The sequence below is a fragment of the Centruroides vittatus genome, unplaced genomic scaffold, assembly GCF_030686945.1.
Source record: "Centruroides vittatus isolate TY-2023 unplaced genomic scaffold, ASM3068694v2 contig_397, whole genome shotgun sequence".
Taxonomy (NCBI): domain Eukaryota; kingdom Metazoa; phylum Arthropoda; class Arachnida; order Scorpiones; family Buthidae; genus Centruroides; species Centruroides vittatus.
This window is the reverse complement of record NW_027122212.1, coordinates 1,353,609-1,376,419: the sequence shown is the minus strand read 5'-3', so window position 1 is coordinate 1,376,419 and position 22,811 is coordinate 1,353,609. Positions and strand designations below refer to the sequence as shown.

General features: G+C 31.4%; 1 protein-coding gene and 1 pseudogene across 2 annotated transcripts in view; both read right to left on the bottom strand.

Annotated features, from left to right (window-relative positions):
• The window catches only part of LOC136976161 (integrin alpha-PS2-like), a 28,273-nt gene extending 18,699 nt beyond the window's left edge, over positions 1 to 9,574 (bottom strand). For both annotated transcript variants that reach the window (XM_067271378.1, XM_067271379.1), the window contains exons 1-6: positions 9,275 to 9,574; positions 8,335 to 8,456; positions 7,331 to 7,437; positions 7,111 to 7,231; positions 3,727 to 3,788; positions 3,603 to 3,651 (exon numbers count right to left, since the gene is read on the bottom strand). In XM_067271378.1, coding sequence (XP_067127479.1) covers positions 3,603 to 3,651; positions 3,727 to 3,788; positions 7,111 to 7,231; positions 7,331 to 7,437; positions 8,335 to 8,456; positions 9,275 to 9,441 — 628 coding nt within the window. In that variant the 5' untranslated portion in view covers positions 9,442 to 9,574. The remainder of the gene's footprint in view (positions 1 to 3,602; positions 3,652 to 3,726; positions 3,789 to 7,110; positions 7,232 to 7,330; positions 7,438 to 8,334; positions 8,457 to 9,274) is intronic.
• Positions 9,575 to 9,893: 319 nt separating this feature from the next.
• LOC136976211 (uncharacterized) lies at positions 9,894 to 18,673 on the bottom strand (annotated as a pseudogene).
• Between the last annotated feature and the right edge of the window lie 4,138 nt (positions 18,674 to 22,811).

The following is a 22,811-nucleotide window of genomic DNA, read 5'->3' as shown; positions in this document are numbered from 1 at the left end:
ATTATTTTCAAATTTATCTTTCCATTTACTTTCTTACTTTCATCTTACGTCCTTCCACGGATAAAAACATTGTAGATGAGTGAACTAATAATGTACCCGAAATGAAACAACCAGCGATATTTCCAAAAACGTACCTATAAAGATTACAGGGACGGAAAATGCTGTCAAGAATACGTAGACCAATCGTTTTCAAAATATAATATATAGTTTTGGTGCCAATGTCATTTTTTATAAAACAATATTTCAGTGTCAAACGCGCACTTGGCGGTGCGTTCATTACACGCTACAATTTCTTTTACTATTGTTTTAAAGTGAATAAGTTTAATGTAATAATAATTCGTTAAAACTGCTCATAATAAAATAAACTTTGGAATAATTAGTTATGAAATAAATCCGTAATTCACCGCCAAGCGTCCACCTTGTTGCATTGTAAAACCGAAATATTGCTTTATTAAAAATGACATTGACACCTATATCCTCGTATAATGAAAATTCATGACACCACTATTATGGCTTTTGACGTCAGAACGATTATTTTAGTGCTCGATATCACGACTTTCCATAGCGAAATAATTGCGAATGTATAAAGTAGTCATTGAATGAAGGATTAATACTTTATTGTGTATCGTATACATCTAAGATATAACGGTAATATTTTGAAAACGACTGATCTATGCATGCTTGACGGCAGTTTCGTACCTGTAATGTTTAAAGGTATGTTTCTGGAGATTTCCTTAGTAGGCCATTCTAATAAGAATTGCTGATTATCATTGTTGTAACTTTGGCATCTTTAGAGTCAACTCTCAATATTTTTCCTGGAAATTCTGACCCCTATTAGACAGTGGCGTAGCTAGGAGAGTGCGGTAGGTGCGGTCCGCACCGGGCTCATGGAAAGCGATAGGCTCATGGGGCCCCAAAATCACAGGAAAAAAAGACCCGAAAATTTTTTCACGGCAATCAAAATAAAGCAAAATTTGGCATTTAGCTGCTCGAGCTGCTGGGGCCCCTACTACACAGGAAAACCAGCAACTCAACTCTAATCTAGTTATACATTATATAAACCACTACACAAAAATATTTTAGTCCGTTTACGTAAACAAAACAAAAAAAATACCTAACGCATCATTCATCAAACGAAAGAAATTGAACGTATAAACGCAATGTTTTTAAATTTCTGTAAGTACCTATAATAACTTAAACAGATTCAAGAGTTAGCAGAACGATACGCCTTCTTAACGCCCGCAATTTTGCTGGATCCTGTTTCGGAAGTGGACCTTGAAAACGCTCCGGAATAAATCGACAAAAAAGAATTTGCTCTTGAACGAAAACAGCTTCAAGACTTCGTTGCTGTATCTTCGGAACTTAACCTGATTTGTCAAGATGGACCAATGGAGCTTTTGAATTTCATTCATCGATACAAATTGAACGATTCGGTACCGAATACAGAAATCGGTCTCCGAATCTTCTTAACGATCCGAGTTAGTGTTGCAACTTGTGAGAAAAGCTTTTCCAAGCTGAAGTTAATTAAAAACTACCTGAAATCGACAATGAGCAATCTGAGATTGACGAACCTTGCCATTTTATCCATTGAACGAGGAGTTACTGATTCCATCGATTTCGATTCTGTTATGTCTGATTTTGCTAGTCAGAAAGCTCGTAAAGTAAATTTTTAAAATTTAAATGTATCCTAATATTATTTGTTTTACTTCGCACAAAACGGAATAAATAAATTCAAAATCCGAAATTTACAGAAAAAAATACTTGGTTTTGTTTGGACGTTCCCTATTACCATTACAGAAAAAGAACACCACTGCCGAAAAATTATTTTCGGGGTCCACAAATCTGGTTCTGCACTGGGCCGGGACAACCCTAGCTACGCCGCTGCTATTAGATCATCCATGTTAATGCAATCTGGTTCAATGCCATCCGATATATGTACCAATTTTTTGTAAAACTCTTCAATAGTTTCAGTAGAAATTGTACCTTTTCTTGCTATGATATTAGCGGATGTTCGTATAGCTAGATCCTTGTTGCATTGTAAAATTTCTTTCATAAAATCATATTCAGGTAAATTATCACTAAACCAATTAATCTTTTCTCCTTTATGGTCCAAATAATTCTTTATGACATGTCGTAATTCAATTGTAACGGGAAATCCAATTTTTAATGCCATAATAAGATGGTAACTAATGACTTTTTTTTTCTCTTCTGTTGTCAAAACTGCCCGACCTCTTTTCAAAAGATGGTTTCCATTAATTTCATTTTGTAAAGTTGTTCTTGCAATGTTGAAGCAAGAACTAGCTGCTCGTTGTGACATTCTACCAGATTTGACAGCTTTAACTGAAGCTTACATTATTTGTTTACTATGAACAACATATTGTCTTGTCCCACTTTTAGGCATGTAACGCCTTGGCATTATTTCTAAAAATATGACAACATTGTTTTAACATAATAAATATAATAATTCATTCATATAATACTCAAAACAATCAAAAACTGACCTTTTCTGTGATCTGTCGATTACTTCTTATTGCAGGCTCCTGTATGGTAAACAGTGTAAGATGAATGTGGCCATCTTGACCACATTCACCTTACATTGTAGCTTTAGTAATACAATAGTAATTAATGAAAAACTAATTATGCTTCATCTTTTTAAATTTTTAAATTGAAACTAGAGGCATTAATAATTGTTTTAGTAAAACATAGACTCAAATGTATTCACCATTTTCTTCCTAGATCAACTTTTCAAAGGTTAATTTTTATCATCACTATGGTTAAATATAAAAACTATAAAAATAAATGTATTCAAAAATTTTTTTGATATATTTTTTTATAAACCAAATTATTATCCAATTCAAAAAATTCAACTACATTACAATTATTTTATATTCCGGAAACTGTAAGAATTTATTATTACTGTTTAATATTTTGGCCACAACCACCTACATGGACCGAAATCACTCCTTTTTACGGTATACTTTTTATTTACATTAGTTAGCATCAGATGGCACCACGAAACGATTCACTTTCGCCATTTTTTTTTTTTTTGTGTGTTTTAACCATATGTCAGTTTAGATTTCGTTAAAACTTCAATTATTTTAAAATTTTAAATTATACGAACTTTTTAAATAAGTTATTCAATACGTTAGGATTTTTATCAGATAAATTTTAAATATACGCACAAAAGAACGTTTGTATACTTATGTTTTCTGTCTACATATATGTAATTATATATGCATTTTTTCTTTATATATGATATCTGCCAGTTTTCTAAATTAAATACTTAAAAATATACGGAGAATTTTTTTTAAATATTAAGTATTAAATTATAAATAGAATTTTAAAAGATTTTATAAATTCTATGGGGTGCATGAACTTGTATGTGTATATACTGTAATTTATGATAGACGTTTATAAATAACAATCGGAACTTTCACTGCTATTAAAGTAATGCGAAATTTGATACTGATAATTAGAAACCTGGTATAATATATGTTTACTTGTTAATGTTGTATTAAAACATCTTAAGTGCTGCCTAACAAAAAATAAAAATAGAGTAGACGTTACTTTTAATTAATAATATATGTAATTTTCAAACTAACCTTGCCAATACCAGCTGCCGACTGCCCCGATAAATAAGTTTTTACCATCCTAAAAGGGTATTAAAATACATTTTTTAAATATGTAAATTTATTTTTAATACAGAATTGAATTATGTATTGATACCTTAGATACAACAGCAGAAAATCCAGCTTGGCAGGAACCTTGACGATGATAACCCCATGCAGCTAATTATATTAAAAATTATTAAATAAATAAATAAACAATAAATTAATTAAAACATTCAATTAATTTATTATTAAATGTTTTAATTAATATATTAATATTTATGTTTTAACTTTAATTTATTATTTATTTGTAAACAATATATTAAAATATATGTTAAAACATAAATATTAAGCATGCTATTTTAAAATTTGTTATGTATATATTTAATTTTGTATTTGGATTGTTACGTAATACACACACGTCACATTCGACGAATTTGAAGTTATGCTTGCCGCTTATTGGTCCAGATTTATTACGTCAATAGATTTCGTCCACGTGATTGGACAATTCAAATTTAATTTTAACGTTATTTTTTAAAGTATAATTTATTTATAAAGTTAAATTTAGTTATTTTATTTTTAAAAAAATAAATTAAAACATTAGAGTTGAAACGAAAATTAAAGATTAAAGACAAATTATTCTTAAAATATTTTAATTTTATGTATAAGCCTATTATTCATCGAGTAATTAGTCATTGTAACAATCGTGTTTTCATTTCAAATTTTTTTGAAGTTTAAAATCGTCTCGAGCCTATAAGTATGCTTTTAAACCTTATTAACGAAAGAAGAAAAGTAATTTAACATTAAATCTTTAAAAAACTTATTTCCAGTTTAAAAGGATTAAAAAACTTATGGAAGAGAGCGGAACCTTAATACTTCCTCATTTAAAAACAAAAGAATAAGTAAAAAGCAATTGACACCGAAATTAATGTCAATAATCGCAATCATCGCTCGATTCGGCATAAAGAAATTCCTATGACGTGGCATCACGTGGTAAAATCGCAGCCACTTTGTCTCATAAAGCGAATTGTTGCGAAGTGGCAGCTGTTGGAGTCAGCTGTCACTCCACTGTATAAAGATAATATTAATATTAGGAAAAGAAAGAAATTCTATTCTAAAATGAAAAAATGACAATAGAACAGACCATTTTTATATCGTCGAATGCTATTTTTTCTATACACACGATGTCTTTAATAAAAACCGCGCTAGGATTGGGGGGAATGTTTTTCAAAAAAATGGTAGTCGTGTGTAGGGTTGTAAGAGAATAATAATTCTATTACCACCACTATTAATACACCAACATACCGTTTCTTCACCATTAACAGCGCCACAACTACGAAGCAACCAGCGGTGACAACTCTTGTAACCGGACACCGCTTTGACACTGGTGACCCTCCAGAATACCATTTCCAGGAACACTAACTTCATTCATTTGGATTTTTAAACTGGAGATGTTACAAATGTACGACTAGACCAAAGTAGATAACGCTTAAAGTGGTTACAGATTTCCGAATAATTTTAAAATTCTGCGTAAGTAAGACAGGGAGGTCGTACGTAATTTGACTTACGGCAAGCGTCGATAGAGATGTTCCAGACTGTGCATCATACAAAGGGAGTCTGGATAGTTTTGGGGTGTAGAAGATTGTTTGTTTAGCAAAGATGCGAAACAGGCAGCAAGAGGCACCACTCTCGTTTACCCAATTATAAAAATTTTATATAAATAAATTCACTGCTTTCGTTTTTACTTCCTTAATAAGCTACAGGTGCAGTAGAGATTAATAAGATTATTAATTTTAAGTATCAGTAGCATAACCGTCTTGTCGTGTGTTAAGTGTTCTGCTCCCCGAAACATCCTGCTATTAACCTCTAAGGTCAATCGATCCCCAAAATGTAAGGGGGCCTCAGGAAGAAGTTTGTCTGTCGACAGCTCGCTTTGCAGGACATCACTAAGACAAACACGACCCTTGCCTTGTTTAATTATTTTGGAAGTTTTAATGATGCTGCTTTCTATCCATTAAAATTGTTTATTCCTCAACCATTGGAAAATCTTGGAGTAATCGAGTTGCAACTCCTCCCCTTTCCAATCTAACCCGTCAATACGATACCCTTTACTATTATGCAATTATATTTTTAGAACGATTAAAAAAATAAAATGAAATATCTTTCGTCAGCTGAAGATAAGCACAGAGAAAGTCATGTTACTTTATTGTTATCTCTAAGGCTACTTAGATGTTAAGGAAAAAACCCGTATCTTAATTTTTTGTGGTGTATGCGTTACATATCTTTTGTCGCTCTTTTTTAGGAAATGTGAAATATTAACTGCAGCATTTTCCTGGAAGGAATTATAGAAGACGCATTAAAGACTAATTTAAACTGAACGAAATACGAAGTTGATCCTTGCCTGCTTATGTTCCATTAGTAGCTGTACAAGATGACCTGTAGCGATAGAAGTGACTCTTTTATCTAATCAAAGTTTATTATAATGCCTAGAATTTGCTAATGTAACACGGTTTGAGTAAACTTTATAAACTTTTCAGGACGAATTTTGCAATAAAAACTTCCTCCATCCCTATCTCTTAGTTTTTAAACCGTCTCCGCTAAAAAATCCCACCCCTCACACCGATCGATTACATATCTTAACTGGAGTCTATTTAATAAACCAATAAGAGCTGACATCTCAGAACCTTTTACAGACAAAAAATTTTAACTTTATTGCAGAACATTAAAAAAGGACTATTAAATTAACATTTCCTGAAAAAACAAGCTTCTTGCATTATAAAAAACACGACGAAATCGACTATTGGTTAATATTTAAATATATTTAAATATTAACCAATAAGAAGTGTCTTTTGCGAAAATACTAATTTATATCCTAGTGACAATCTGTTGTTTTAAACTATCAAATTACAGCATAAACTCGTTCAATGTATTAATATTTATTAAAAAAGTAACCTTTACTCAAAGTAAAACAAATGCTGAAGATTATCTTAGTTTACCAGTAAACAACTTCCTTCCAACAGGATTTTTTAAACTGTAACATTTAAAATTATTATTATTTATTGATAACTTGTTATAACTCTGAATAAAATAAATACATTTTTAAAAAGTTTGTTTAACTTGTTGCGATTGGATGTAATATTATAGAATCAAATGCATTAACTAATAAAATGATTCGTTACAAATTTCGTAGGTAGTTTAACATGTGTCATTGAAATCTTTACTAAATTAGTCAGATATAAAGAAAACATTGTTTCATTTGTTTAGGCGATAACGTAGATAAGGTTTACTAAGAATATTGAATGTGTACGAAATAGTTTATATGAGTAATCATGGTAATAGAATCCCATAGGAAATTGGGTGTGTGTTAAATGCTGTAGTTTAAATAAGCAATTACAAATAATGTAGGTTCAACGCAATACAGAACATTCTTTCAAACCCTTTTCGTAAAGTGAATGGAAAGGATTTGTAACAAAAAAGGAATAAAATAATTTAATAAACTTACACGTTCTGCAAGGGGAATATTCTTTAAAATCAGAGAAATCCGATTTTGCTACCCAACAGGTACCGATAGGTTCTCTTCTCTTTAAATTTGACGAGAAGTAGACGTAACGAGGTGCACACGCCTGTAATTATTTAAAGTTAGAATGTGTTACAATGTTTGCCTAGTACTAAACTAAGTTATTTCTTTTTTACTTTTTATTTTTCTATTTTTTCACACTTACCACAATAACTCCGTTTTCCCCCGAGCTATGGATAGTCGCACCGAACCATTGGTTAGATTTATCATCTGTTTGTTTAGGTTGACTGAGATAAAATATTTTACCGTGACCTGTAAAGAAGTTAAAATAAAAATTTATGTGATTCTTTATCAAAATAATTATTTTCATAATCTCTACTATATATTCTCGCTTGCTCTTTCCTAACGGTCCTTTGGGAGGTAGCGTGCTGGGTTTTGGTAAGGGTCAAAGCTATAAAGGTCACCGTGCCCACTCGAGGTCATTTTAAAGTAGAAGTTTTGTAACCTCGTAGATTTTTATGAATGGAAAAGATAGAAGATTTTAACTCGGTTTTTATTACAATAGGTACTAATTTTGTTGTTTTTTTTTTTTTGAGCCGAAAAATTATCGACAAAAATTTTATTTGTGACGTTTAAAGTCTTAAAAATCACGAATATCAGTTTATTAATAATTTGAAAATTCGTATTAAAAGTCTAATAAAATAATTAATTTTATCTACATCGACCAATGAATTGCTCGAAATTTTAAAAATAAAATGTATTTTCAAATAAATGTCGTTGTAAAATATTAATCCATAGAAAACAACGGAAAATTTTGAATTTTAACAAAATTGATAACATTTATGTAGCAAAGAAATAGATTTTAAAACAAAACTAAATCTTAATTACAATTTTGATCATTTGAAAATAAATTATTTAAAACTTTCCATCGTTTAGAATTTTATTGAGTTTTTAAAGATTAAATCTAAATAAGAATAATATAACACATTGAACTAACATTAAAAATTAAATTAATACAGCGAAACCTGTCTAAAACGTCCGGTCAAAACTATCCGTTTTCTAAAGGGTTCATTTCAGACAGGTTTTTATAAAACAACCTACACATTAACGAAATTTTCACCTGGAATTTGTTTTAAAACTTTTAAAATAATGTAAATCAGCGATAATATAAATATTAATAAAAAATATATACATTAATATTTGACTCACCAGCGGTATCGAAGTGAATGTGTTCACAGGAATTTGAGTATATTGTGCTGCATCGATATACTGTACCACCCCTCACTACACCCGGTTGATCGGTTTGATCCTGAGGCGCACCAACTAGTAACCTGTTAAAATTTAAATTATTCCAATGGAATTTTTTTTAAAGGCTAAAGATTACAGAATTAAACTTTAGCGTAGACAGGGTTTGATTTTATGGCATTTGAATAGGATAAATAGTGCTCTTTTATGAATGCTGTCGTAACTTGGTCTTGTTTTGTATGTTGGATCTTCCTGTTGTATATTTCTGTAGCGTACATCCTTTAATCTATAGTGTTTGGATCGTCTCGTAGTCAAAGGTGAATCGCATTAATACATTAACAAAGTGGATAACAGTGAAACGAGATGCGGAATCGTGGAACGTTTCTCTGAAAACGTTCCCAATTCGACGTTTGTGTAAATAAATGCGCTCCTTTAAAATACGAAGGAGCGGGGAACAAGCAACTTTCCCGTCGATTTTAAAAAGACAATTTTCTTCGCTTTGTAAATGCCACTAATTTGTATAAACGCGTCCCTTTAAAATAAAGGAAGGAGATGCGCGATCCTTTATTTTAAAGCAGCAAGTTTCTTAACCAAGTTATAAACCCATTAACGTTAATATTAGGAAAACAAGTGTTTGTTTCTATGTATATATAGTGTACTGTTCATTGAATAACTTCAACGGGGTCCATTGATAAATTTTCGAATAAACAAACAGTAGAAGGGATCAAGAAACTTTTTTGCTCTATAAAGTCTGCTGAAAAAGATGAATGTAACCTTTGTACCCGAGTGACTAACTTGGAAATTTACAGAATAAAATCGATTTGGCGGTGCGTCAACCTGTTAATATGTCGAAATTTTTGAATCTTCGGGCGAGAGAGGATATAAAATATTTTGAAAAACTTACCAACTATAGCCTCTGTTTCTGTGTAACGCGACCGAAAAACCGAACATGGTACCGGGATGACTTCGATGAATAACTGGCGAACGCAAGTCCAAATTGAAGCCATCGCAACGATAAAATATAAACAGAATTAATAAAACTCGTTGCGATATATCCGTGTCCGTTAACATCACTCGGAAATTCGGTCTAATACATGAAAATTTCAACTTTTATAACTCGAAAAACGTTGACTTTCGCAATCACATGGCTAAGGGTTACACCTAACTGTTTTCTCCAACATTTCCAACTAGACACAGGCATACAGTTACAAAACATAACTTTTTTCCTACCAACTATCAATCGGAAGAGCGCCATCTGTCAACTACTATGTTAAAGAAATCTTCCTAAAATTCATAAATCATTTTAAAAATATATGTAGCCAATAAAAAATCCAGAAATTAAACCGTATTTTTGTATATAATGCGCTCGTGTTCCTGGTGAATTTTTTAAAAAATCGAATAAATTTTATAGTAAATTTACTAAATTTTCAGAGTAAAATTAACGTATTAAATTTAAATGAAACTAAATTTTTAATAAGAAATATATACATATTTGAATGAGTAATACGTGTTGCGTAGTTTCTATAAAGGATAAACAAAGAGAACTTTTGAGTAAAGAGGGAATCTTTTTTATTTTTCAGTTGTCCATATGTGCACAAAAGAAGCGATTACACTGCCCTTGGCGACGAGTTCCGTAAATAGCCGACAGCTTCAAACGTTTTTTTGAAAGTTTGGGGAATGAAAGGATTTTTCAAGATGTGTCCCAGCAATCTGCAAATATTGAAAAATGCATTAACGTTTCTAACAGAAAATTTTTTAACAGGTGCAAAATATATAAACTTTACAATAGAAAAAAAATAATAATAATATTTATTACTACATTGAATAAGGATATTTTAAAAATATTTTAATTATTAAATTGCGTGTAGACAGAACTAGCGAATTATTAGAAGGGACGTAAAGGAGCCCAAAATTTAGTCAGTATAATTTTTAAAAAATTATAGGAATGACGAAGTCGTTTATTTGGATCGGGCTTCTATCAAATATTTATTAGTAATAGGACTAGGGCCTTTTTAAAGTGGTCTTTATAGCGCCAATGTTGTCCGGTCCAGATAGAAGAACATTTGGCCCGGGTCTCGTATACCACAGAAATCCAAAATGTAATCTTTCGTATAAAATATACGAGGCGAAAAATATTTTAAAAAGTTCATTTCTTATAAGCCGTCTTCGTTTCACCTCTATTGGATTTTCAGACGATAGAGCCCAAAAGGGAATACCAGCGCATTCTTTCGAATAATACTTTGAACGTTATACGAAGTTACGGTATTTTGTTACAAACGTTATATTCATTAAATCCATAATTTATTGTGCTCGTAATAATTCTAATTATTTAATATTAGGCTATCGTACCCTAAATTCTTTAACCCAATGTGACATAAATCGGTCATAACGTTACATGTGTCTGCATTTACGTAATAGAAACTCACTACGATGCTGTTGATGTATGCACTAAAGATAATGTCATATTTAAGCCAATGCCAAACTGCCGTTTATTTATTAACTTAATACTATTATACAGCTAATTGGCATAAACAGATATCACTAAACTGGGTAATTCTTGTAGGTCTAAATGTTCCAATTATAGAATTCAAATTATAACGTCATCAATATGGATATATCGAGCGCTTATATCTACAATGCACTCGATACAGGATATGACTATCGATATTAAGCGATATAACGCGCACCATTAAATAATTTTACCAGTTAAATCTAAATAACGTATAATAAGTATTTAATATATTTAATTAATATTATTCGTTTAGACCAACGGGTTGCAACAGAGCGAAAATATTCGAAAAAATAAAAAATATTAAGCTGTTATTAAAAATAATTTAAAGAAATTTATATAAAAGCAATTAAACATAATAAATTTACGGAAAAAATTGTATTAGTTAAAATATTTTAAAAGATTATAATTTTTTAAAGCTTTCTTTGATCCAGGCCGTGAGAATTAACAGCTTGAATTTTTATTATACTTTATTCCCTGCCTTCTTTTTTTTACGTAGTCGATACAAAATTCTTCGCTATCTTAAACTTCTTTTTTATAAATTTAAAAACAGCCTAATTTTTAATCACGGGACAAATTCTATTCTGTTTTATTCGTTTACTTTTTAATATTTTTCGAAGAAAAGGAAGAAGAAAAAGCTGTTTTCTTATACAAGAAAAATGGTTGTTAAAAATGTTCGAAGGAACAAATTTATGGATTTTGAAGAAAGTGCAAACTCTACTTTTACATAGCATACTTAGAAAATTTCCCCAGAAATTTTGCAAAATATCTAATTAAACCAACATTTCTAGATACAAAGAATTCATTTAGTTATAATTTCCCTATATAAATAATTTAATCACCATCACTCTAATCGTAAATACTGTAAACAGTGATAATAAGTCAGATTTAATTTAAAAATCTAAACACTTAGAATCTTATCTCGATTGTTTAATTAAAAAAATAACTGGACCAGTAATTATACGTATAGATTGTAGACCTATACAACTCTATTAATTTTCTTCATACCTCTTCCTGACCATTGACCGGGTCCGCAATGGATGCCGAGAAGGAGACATAACATTTCTAAATATGCATAAAACCCGCGAATATTTGGATGACTTGGTTATTTCGAGCCACCTCCTTTATTATCGTGGGTGGTTCGGTCACGGATTTATCCAGATTCCCACGAAACCCACTCGGATAAAAGTGGCGAAGATCGGACCCCGATCTTCCCCACTTCGCGATCAACTTCTCCAAATTTGTACGACTCGTCATATATAAAAATCGGATATTCGTTACACCTCGATATAACACTAGCGTGTTAGAGTCATCCATTTCGTTAGTAAATATGTAGCATTTCTCCGTCCTTATTTAGGTTTTAACAAAGACAAACGACATCGATTTAACGTGCACGATAATCCATCCCATCACGTTAACGGTAGGGAAAATACAGTAGATGTCGATTTAGTAAATGCCTGTATATTACGATTGCTTACTGATAAAAAGGAATTAGTAGTTACTAACATGGAGGTGACCGTCTTTTCTAGTTCGGGAGCGTGGGCATTTTTCGGATCGGCAAATTCGCAGGACAGTCGCTCCATGCAGTGATCCTCGGGGTCGAGTAAGCCGTTACACTGCAGATAATTGGCGACCAGACGACCCTGCTGATTCTCGTCGTATCTAACTTTATGCAGATAATGGGCTACGGATTTAATTTCTTCTTCCCTATTACCGATCGGTGGATGGGTTGCTCTTTTCTTCCTCCCCGAATTAACGGGTGGTAACAGAGGTTGCACGGTCATTGGTAAAATAACGGGTAGAGTGAAGATTAAACTTAAAAGCGGTGCCAATAATATAGGTAGAGTAGCGACCAACAAACGAGTCCTTCTCTCCCTCTGACTACGTCGAAAGCCGTAAAAGTATTGACCTCTGTACTCCCACACTTCCGGACGTTTTCTTCTAGACGACAATCGATTACCTAAAAAAGGAAAAGATCGATCGGATTAAAAAACGACGCTATTATCTAATTTGACTATACCGAAACTCGACAGATGGCGACACTATAAAATAATTTTTTTCAATTTTTAAAGCAGACCAGGATGTAAAACCCTCAAAAATATAACAACAAATGATTACATTTCGATATATTGAATTTTAATAAAATATTTACAAGTGTTATAAATGTAATATTTTAAAATAGTGCCATCTGTTGAGCGAAACTATGACTAACATGTAGTATAAAATATATATATATATAGCCTCACCCGGTCTTCGATGCGTCACGGAATACAAAGCAATAGGGAAGTATCGACCCGCTGGCCTTTCTCTCGTATTTAAGGCTTCTAATCCCAGAGAACGTTTGCTTCTTAAAATTTTTGTCGAGTTATCGGAAAATTTGGTTACTTGTGACATCACCATCGTGATGAATAAGCAAAAGAATGCCAGCCAATAACAGTTCGACATTATTAATCTGTAACGATTTTGAAAAATTTAAATATGTTTCTTTAAAAATTTCCCTCACGTTTCACGTAATAAAAGACAAAAAACTGCCAAAATTTACCATAATATTTTGCTAATTTTTATTAGGATTTTCAGAAAATTTCGTGTCGTTTTGTAGATCGCAGGCTTATTTATTCTAAACAATGCGCTGCCACAATATACGCGCTTATTTTTCTTCCGCTGTAAGTGTTATCGAATATGATTTTTCTGTAACGATAACGAAAAACATTCAACGGAATTGACGACCGTTTTTATTTCGTTTTTGACAATAATTGCGGTAGAAAGAGGAATTAATTGATGTCGCTTTTACCAACGTTGCCTACGGAGTGACTGCAGTCATTTAACACTTGAAAAACAAAACTTTCGCCTTATTCAAATATTTTATTGTTTAAAAACCTAATAGAAGTAGCTAGAAATACGATCCTCCGTGTTAAATACACAACTTACAACGCTTTAATAAATGAAATTTTAAATTTTAAAAATCCTTTCGTAGCGTGTTCGAGTTATACTCGCGGTTAACTGACCAACCCATATTTGTGAATAAATAGTATATTATTCTATTTAATATTGGAAGACGTCAGACGTCCTTTCTAATCATTTAAATATACGGTAGAACCCCAATTATTCCAGGTAATGACCGACGCTTCTCAGATAGAACAGACAACCAGGGCCATTTCGGATTAAAAATTACGAATATGAAAGATTTATACAGTTTATTACTTTCAAGCCTTCACTTCACCTTTTAAGCCTTTTTTTTTTAGCGAATTTAATCATATATATAGCCTAAGAAACAGATTTTACGTGGCTTATTATGCACTTAACTTGTACTGTACAGTACCTACCGCACAATAGTTTTAAGAATAATTATTGTAGTTATATTTTAATATTAATACGAACGATTTGTTTTTCGTTGAACTTTAATGATAAACGGCGACGTGTTATCGTTTTAAACTCTTTTTTATGAATTACAGTAAAAGAAAAGTAGACTGGTTAGTGTTCAGTTTCGGGCTCTCTTCGGTTAATCGGATTTCGGATAACTGGGGTTTTACCGTATTTATTGAATACGACTTTCCACTGATGATAATTATAAAATGTTTTATTTACAGAAATCATAAAGATTGACTCGAATTTTATTTGTTTCTTTCTACAACGCTTGTCAGAAAGTGCCAAGTGCTGTGGAATGGAGCGTTAGTGCGTAATAAATGGATGTCTCCATCGACGTAATTGTCACAAATATATTTAAAATGTTCTGTTTATCTATTTATTTATTTACGTGCAGTGTTGATGTGAAGTGGATTTTCCTTCATATAAGATACAAATTTACATTGCGAATATAACATTGGCTTGTGTACGCGAAGAGTGTTAAACAATTGAAAGCAGCCGTATAAACGTAGTCTACTGCTAATGAATGAATCTCAAGCACTGTGTAGTAGAGATGACAGAGACTTATTACACTGCTACTGAGGACATCAAAATGACACTTTTATCGTCGGAATGCAACTTAACTACTGGTATGCATTTCGGTCCAAAACACCCTCATCAGCCATACACGAATATTTAGTTATCTATAACAATTGTAAAGATTTTTATATTATATACAGATAAAAATTCCATATCAAATATTTGAAACTGACCTGTTATAGATCCACACAAAAGGGCAATGCTTATCAATTAGAATTTTTATTATAAACAGAATCTGTTTACATCTCTACTACACAGTGTTTGAGAATCGTTCATCAACAATCATTGAGACAAGAAGCTCTTATACACAACATAGTTTACTTTCAACAGTTTATTATAATTTTTGATGTTTATTGAGCTGCAATTTAAAACAAATTGTAGACCTACAAATTCCTAATGTTGTCCGCCGGTCTTTCCTTAATCTCGAGAATGGAGTTAGATCGATGAAAACCGAGACCAGATATGGAAAGATTACAGACAGGAGGTCCCGATTAACTATATAAGAAGTTCTGTTATTTCAATTCAAAACATTTCCCCTGAAAGCAGTTAATAGATGACCGGCACGACTCTATTGTTAATGGAAAAGTATGATGTACCGGGGCTGATGTACTAATTTGAGGCAGCTAACATATTTTATATTAAAAATATGATTAAAAATTGCAGCCCGGTATTGCGACGAGGTCAGAATAAATAATTACTTGTTTGTGTTTAAAATGTTTTTATGAAATGTTTTAAAACTTTTATGTTTTCGGTCACAAAATAAACCAGATTTCTAATTAGATTTCATTTAATTACTATGTCACTATGACTTTTATTGATTTATACATTTTTAATCGGTAAATCAATACAAATTTTCAACGATATTTAGTTTATTAAGTTATTTGTTTATCTAGAAATTACATTATATTATAGAATGAAGAGACATCAGTCTGTAACGTGCCTTACTATACGCAATCACTTATTTTTGACTTTTTAAACAAACCGAATTTAATTACAACAGAATCAAAAAGATTTTAATTGAGAATCCGTTAGGCAAATTGTCAATTTATTCAGTTAGGCTACTAAATTCGGTATTCGTGTTTTAATAGGAACTGAAAGAAGCGTGACGGAGCTCAAAGTTCACCCCATTTCGCCTCTTATTCGTATCTTTATGTTTTTCAAGAAAGGAGGTGAAGTCTCCCTATTTGTTAGTCCTACCCGCTTCATATCTTGTTTTTACATTTAAAAAATAATAAATAAAACTAAATTTAAAGAGATTCATTTTCAAAATACTTCCGTTGTGAGAACTCGATTTTTCAGAAAAAATAATCGATACAGTACACAGAATGTTATTATTAAAGTATCTATTGCTAGATTATAATAAAGTATGATAAGCTGTTTTAAAGAAGATAGTTACTTCGTGATACGATTTGTTTTCGATTAAACTGTTATACATTTTTTAATTTAGTTTTCAAGGAATTTTGTAGTTAATTTTCTACAGAAGTGCTGTGTTTTACATTTTACTATAAATATGCAGAATTTTTTCATTTCCATTATTTTAGTATTGTTCAATTCTGGAAAGTTTGTGTATTTTATTAATACGATGAAGGACTTTTTACAGGCCTACATTCGTTCGATAAATAAATAAATATATATATATATATATTGTTTATGTCATGGCTCAAAACAATGCTTAACTATCTTGGAACTATGTCAAGAATGAACTCTAGAAAAAAATAGTGAATTACATTTCTCTGGAAATCACTAACGTAACATAATTACAAGATAAAAATAGCTCTGTTCAAGTAAATGTTCAAAAATAATTAAACAATTATACAATTATTAGTCCATTAGTGTAATGTGCTTTCATCAAAATTGCGCACCAAACACACACTTTTATCTGTTTTTTGTCTACCACTCCAAAAGACGTCTTTTTCATCGGGAACCGATCGTTACTCGATAGATATTATTTATTTTCAAATAAATCAGTTTCTTTTTTCACTTTGATGACCTCCGAACTTCAGAAAACGATTAACACCTGCCAGCAATAATTCTTCCCGATAGCTCTGAAAAGCCGAAATGTAAGTTACGGCAATGTGAAATGTTCTTGTTGCAATCTTATTCGTATCTGTTGTAATATTAGAGCCAAGCTTTTCTCAAAACAATGTTATCGGCCAGATTAATATAGTGTTTTCCACTGTCTATTCTTCAAACTGGAAATCTTCATTCGTGCACTGTTAGCCTTAGTTAACGTTTTCATCAATAACTTTTACAAGAAAACTACTCCACAATAGGCTTCTTCGACGATTTAGACACATTTATATTTTCGTAAGTAGGCAGAATTTACAGCATTTAGCCTAATGCATTTAAATGCAAATAATTTAAGAAAATTCACTGTTAACTTCCCAAAACAGCGTGTTTAAAGCCTGTTAATTACGACATTCGATGGCTAATTAATTGGCTATTTATAAAATTAATTACGTTCTTTGTATAGACTTTGTACAGGCAGCTTTCGGGTATACTTTTGACTTAACCAAGTTAGTTTGTTCATTTACTTTATTTTTCGACACTTTAACGTAGCGCAATTAAAAAAAATTGCAATGTTATTATTTAAAAAATTCGAATGAAGAATCTGCTCATTTAGATGAAAATAAGTCTAGCACATTTGAGTTTACACAACATTATAAAATTAAATTTACACTCAATGAAGTATCGCGAAAACTTAAATTAAGCGTTAAATTTAAGCACTGTAAAAACAATATTAATTAAACATAATTAATACAAACCTTCTTTCCATGCTGACATGACAATCCAGATAATTCCTGTTGGGATCCTTTTTTTTTTTTAGCTGTGTTAATGCAGACTCTGAGTGCTAATGACTTCTACTCTAACAAGCTTCTTCTCATCTTCATAAAACATCGAAGGAAAAGAAAAACTACCATCAAGAACACTTTAACTCATGCGTAACGCACTGTTATAATGAAATTGTCACGCTTAAACGATATATCTGGTCAAATAAAGGACGTGGACTCTTCGCATACGAAAGCGTGACTATAAATAAATGGTCCACTTAGTTTAGAGAATATAAGTCCAAAATTGTCTTCTATACGAAATGCTAACATTAGTAACGGTCGACGGATACGAAAGAGTATTTTAAGGTTACAAACCTTAAAATACTTCTTTACACCGTTTTTTTATCCTATTTTAGAGGGTGGAGATGATAAATGATAAACATCTTCGCTCGCTTTAAATTCGTTTCTGTAACAAATTGCCTCCGTATTTTATGTAGATGTTCTTACTAGTTTATTACTTAGTTTACTAGGTACAACAGCATAAAATCCATAAAAAGTATAGTTTCAGGTGCTATATATTTATAATATACAAACTACGACTTACAAATTACAGATTACATAAATGCGCGGTTGACCGAAGCTATCATTTTTTGAAGCTTACAACCAAATACAACAATCAAAACCCTTGATAATCTCGGTAAATAATTTCATGTAAATATGAAAAACATTTTCGATCTTACACAATATTTTGAAATCAGTTCTATGCGTTACAATTTAGACCCGAAGCAGATCTTGCGTTAGATCGAAAACGTTTGTGCAATTTACATAAAATTATTTACTGGGATTTTCAAGGCTTTGATTGGTATATTTAATATAGTTTTCGATCCAGTTAATCTAAAGAAGTTAAGCTTACGTTAAGCGCTGTGAAAATTATAAGCTTATTCATGACGTCTGTCCGTAAATACGGTATGTGGAAGCAGTAAGTACTTACTTATCACAGTTATGTACTGTACTACGTATCGATTTTACTTATAACTTAACTTAGGTACTCGAGTATCATGCATCTCTATAGGTACTGTACAGTACATACAGGAAAACTTATTACTGCATAAATTACTGCACTTCCAATTGTTAAGTTTTATCAAAGCTAGAGTTTCGACGAAACTTAGTAACAATTGCTATAAAAAAAAAAAAAAAAAAAAAAAAAAACACTGGCAACGGTGTTGCTGTACTTTCACGACATTCTTTGTTTTCATCCCTATAATTGCTACCAATACCCTTAAATCTTGTATCGGGATAACTTATATTATATTAAGGGGTGGGTGTCATATCTCCAGTAGCATTGGTCCGATTTTTCCGAAAGTTTCTACAAACGTTTCCCCTTAACATACGAACTTCAGCGCAACATTTCACATATTTTCGACAAAAGATACAGGACCTATTAAGCTTCAAACTGGGCAAAAACTCCTGCCCCACGAACCGTATACACACAGTAAAAAACCACAACTTTTTCTTTTTCTCGACATTTCGAGGTCCCCGAGTCCAAAAATGTAAAAATCTTGAGGAGGTGATTTTTTTTACTGATCTGTACGTTAATTTTTAAAAAGATAAACAAAATTTTAAGCTGAAACCAAGCAATTTTTATTTATTCAATGCCCATGACTTAGAATATATTGATGATAATTTCTAATCGTTTTAATGCATTGCATAAATTATACACTTAATATTAATTAAAATACACGCGTTATGTTATCCTAGACGAAAATGTATTTTTAGAAATATAATAAATATAACAGGTCATTTATTAAAATCTTGACCTTTGTGAAAAATTTCGGATGATATATTTATCGATCTATAATTAAGACATTAAAGAAAGATAAAATAAACAGCGGAGTTAAGCGGCGGAACATTTTTCCTAATTTCTAAAATTAAACTCGGGATCTAGGAAAAATTTATTGTTAACGAGTGTATGTGTTTGTCTGATCGTAAATATGGTACGTGACTCGTTCGTGATCTGTAATTAATTAATTTCTGTTTGATGTAGTTAAGAGATGATCGTAAATCTATAGGTTAAGGACGACGAGAAGAAACTTACTTTTTTTTTATAAATTTAAAATACGTTTTGAAACTCTTCATTGATTCGTTTATTTATAATAAAAGTCGATGATGAGTTTATTTATTTCTCTTATTTTTAGATGAAGGAAGGGATTCTTTGTAAATCTGTAACGCGTATTGGCTGGTCTTGAAGTAGACTAGTAATAAATTGATGGGCTGCTTCGTTCGTAACACCTGAAATTCCTGAATTATTATGTTTTCGTTGCAGATACAAATTATTTTATTAAAATATATTTTTATATTCTGTACTGCCGAAAACGGGAACGACTAGGTGGTCGAGTTGCCACTCGACCACCTGGGAGGATCCGGATTCGAATGCTGGTCGAAAGTTTATAGGCATAAATTTTAATGGGTAATGGGAACCCACGATGAATTCGAGTATTAGCATTTTGACCCTGCGTAAACAATCAAGAAATTGTTAAATAACTTATTAAATAACTTACCTACGCCTATTCTGTATCTACATTTATTTCAACACCTATTTATATGCCTAAAATCGAGGTAGCGCCTTGTGATATTGTATCGTTTTACTTTTTAGGTAGGTTTATCGAAGTGAATAATCGGCTCATAAATTGCGTGTAAAAGAAATGAATCTGAGTTTATTAATTAATTTTAATTGATAATCACGAAATTATTTACATTTAGAGAAGAGTTAATTAATCAGATTTTAATACAGTATATTGTTACTTGAAATGCAACATATTACTTTGTAAAAATTTTTTTTTTTGCATTTAGGATAGTGTGTTTTTTGTCTAAATAAAGTTAACAGGTAAGTTTGCTATGTTACGAGTATAAAGATTCGGAACTAATTCTTTTATCTATTAAGGTTACGTTTGTATTCGAGTGAAAAGATTGATAAAATAGTCAAAAGATTATTATTTTATGTCTCGCGACTACTTTCTGTAAACTTACAAAGACCCTATATAAAAGGCCTGTGATCCAGCGAATCCACTTGATCCAGGTTTCAGACAAAGAGGGGATTCAAAAATTTAGACTTTTATACAGAAAACATAATAAGAAAGTAATATAAGTTAAAGATTTAACTTTTCCAGCTGTTATATGTAACAAAGTGATAGTATGGCGATCGGTCAAGAAAGATCTCCCAGATTCAAGAACGACGCCAGCCAATGGGTAAGGGGGGGCAAGATGATGTAAATTGCGAGTTTTAGAAAATTACTGTAGTAAAAACCCAACGAAAAATTTGTTTAGTTAATTAATTGCATATTAATTGATAGAGGATATGAATTGTATGTAGGTAAAATAAAAACGATTCATAAAGTTTTAATCATTTACTACGTACCGGAAAAGAAATATCTCAAATAAAACATTTTCTTTAACTTACAAGAAGCCTAAGAAGATTATTTTAATTAAAACTTAGCATTTAAATAACTTTTTCGAATTTCTAGGGGAGGGCAGCTGCCCCTCTGCCCCTTACCCTGGCGACGCCCTTGCCCAGATTTTTACATATTTGGACTTAGGACAGCTTGAAACGTCAATATATATATATCATTCCTACCCTCAAAATTAAGATTTTTGCCGTTTTATAATAGTTAAAAATATAAAAATTTTAAAACTAAAATATGATAACAGATGGCGCCACCAAAAATTTAAATGTTGCCGGGAAAGTTGAGCAACTCGTTGCTTATTTATTTAATCTTTGTGTTTCGTGGCAGTGGAGGATTTCCGCACAGTCGTATGTCTATTCTTATATATTAGTTCATATTATTCCCCACAGAAAGCTATGGTTTACGATTAAATATTTTAATTATAAGTTAAACTATAATTTGCAAATATTTAGTCAATGTGAAAGCTATAATTTTTAAATTAAAATGTAAAAAATAAAAACAGTGCTGTTTTTTTCACTCTTTTCACCCTATGAGCACTAAGTGGACTTTTTTGTCAGTTTCATGGTGAGTTTGATCGGGCCCACAATGGGGCAGCCGGATGATGAGAGAGAGACTCGACATTCCCGAAAAATCCTGGGGAGTTTTTCGATCGCCCGGATTCGATCCTGGTGCCGACAGCGCCCGAGTTATCCGGCTGGCTCTATCTTCGAGGATCGACGCCGGATATCCTCATCACTAGACCACGTGGAAAACACAGTGTGTGGTCGTTAACTAAAAATTCATTTACTTTTACATTTTTGGGTAGGACGGAGTGAAATGTAAATTTGAGAGTGGTAGCGTTAATCATCAATCTAGCCATAAACTCGAACCGTATATCACTTTTTAATTGCTTTTCACGTGTCTATGTCTTAATACAAAATATTTTGTTTTTTTTTTTTTTAATTTCGTGAGTTATAAGAATTAATCTTTTACATTTCGAAGTGTAATACTAGGTCAAGTATCCTAATTATTTACGCTTTCTCGATTCCATGGCTCCTGTTTTTTTCTTATCTAGTTTACTAGAATTTGTTTAATTTTCACCTGCATTATAGTTTTCGCCAAAATTTTAAAGTTAAAACATTATACGGAGGGTGGCCCAAACTTAGTTAACAATTATTTCGCTTTGCGTATTTCGAATACATTTATGAATATGCAAGTTTTAGAAAATTACTGTAGTAAAAACCCAACGAAAAATCTGTTTAGTTAATTAATTGCAATATAAAATAGTTTGCTAACTTTGGGCCACTGTATTATGAAGAAATTTACAATGATTATATTAAATGCAATCGTATCCAACGTTTTGAATTGCGCATCGCACCGATTAGTAGAATTTAACAATTGAAACAATTGTCTTAATTATAGAAACAAATGACAATAAATAGGTGTTAGAGCTTTCGGAAACATTTTCTAATTGAAAAGAATGGGGTTCGAATCCCACATTGTTAAGGTTTCACATCGAGCCTTGTCACACTTTTAACTAAAAATGTGTAAAACTCGAAATAATCAGAATCTGAGCCTGAAGTATTTGTAGAGTTTCATTTTACTTTAAGTAAGAATGTATAGGAAAAGTAAAATAATTAGAATATAAAGCTACTTTTTAAGTTATAACAAACTGACTTAACGATAAACGATTGACATTCGTTTGTTTGTACTGTACGTGGTGACTTTTATTAATTATCTCATGTAAACGGGGATCAAAAATAATCCCAGTATTTAAAC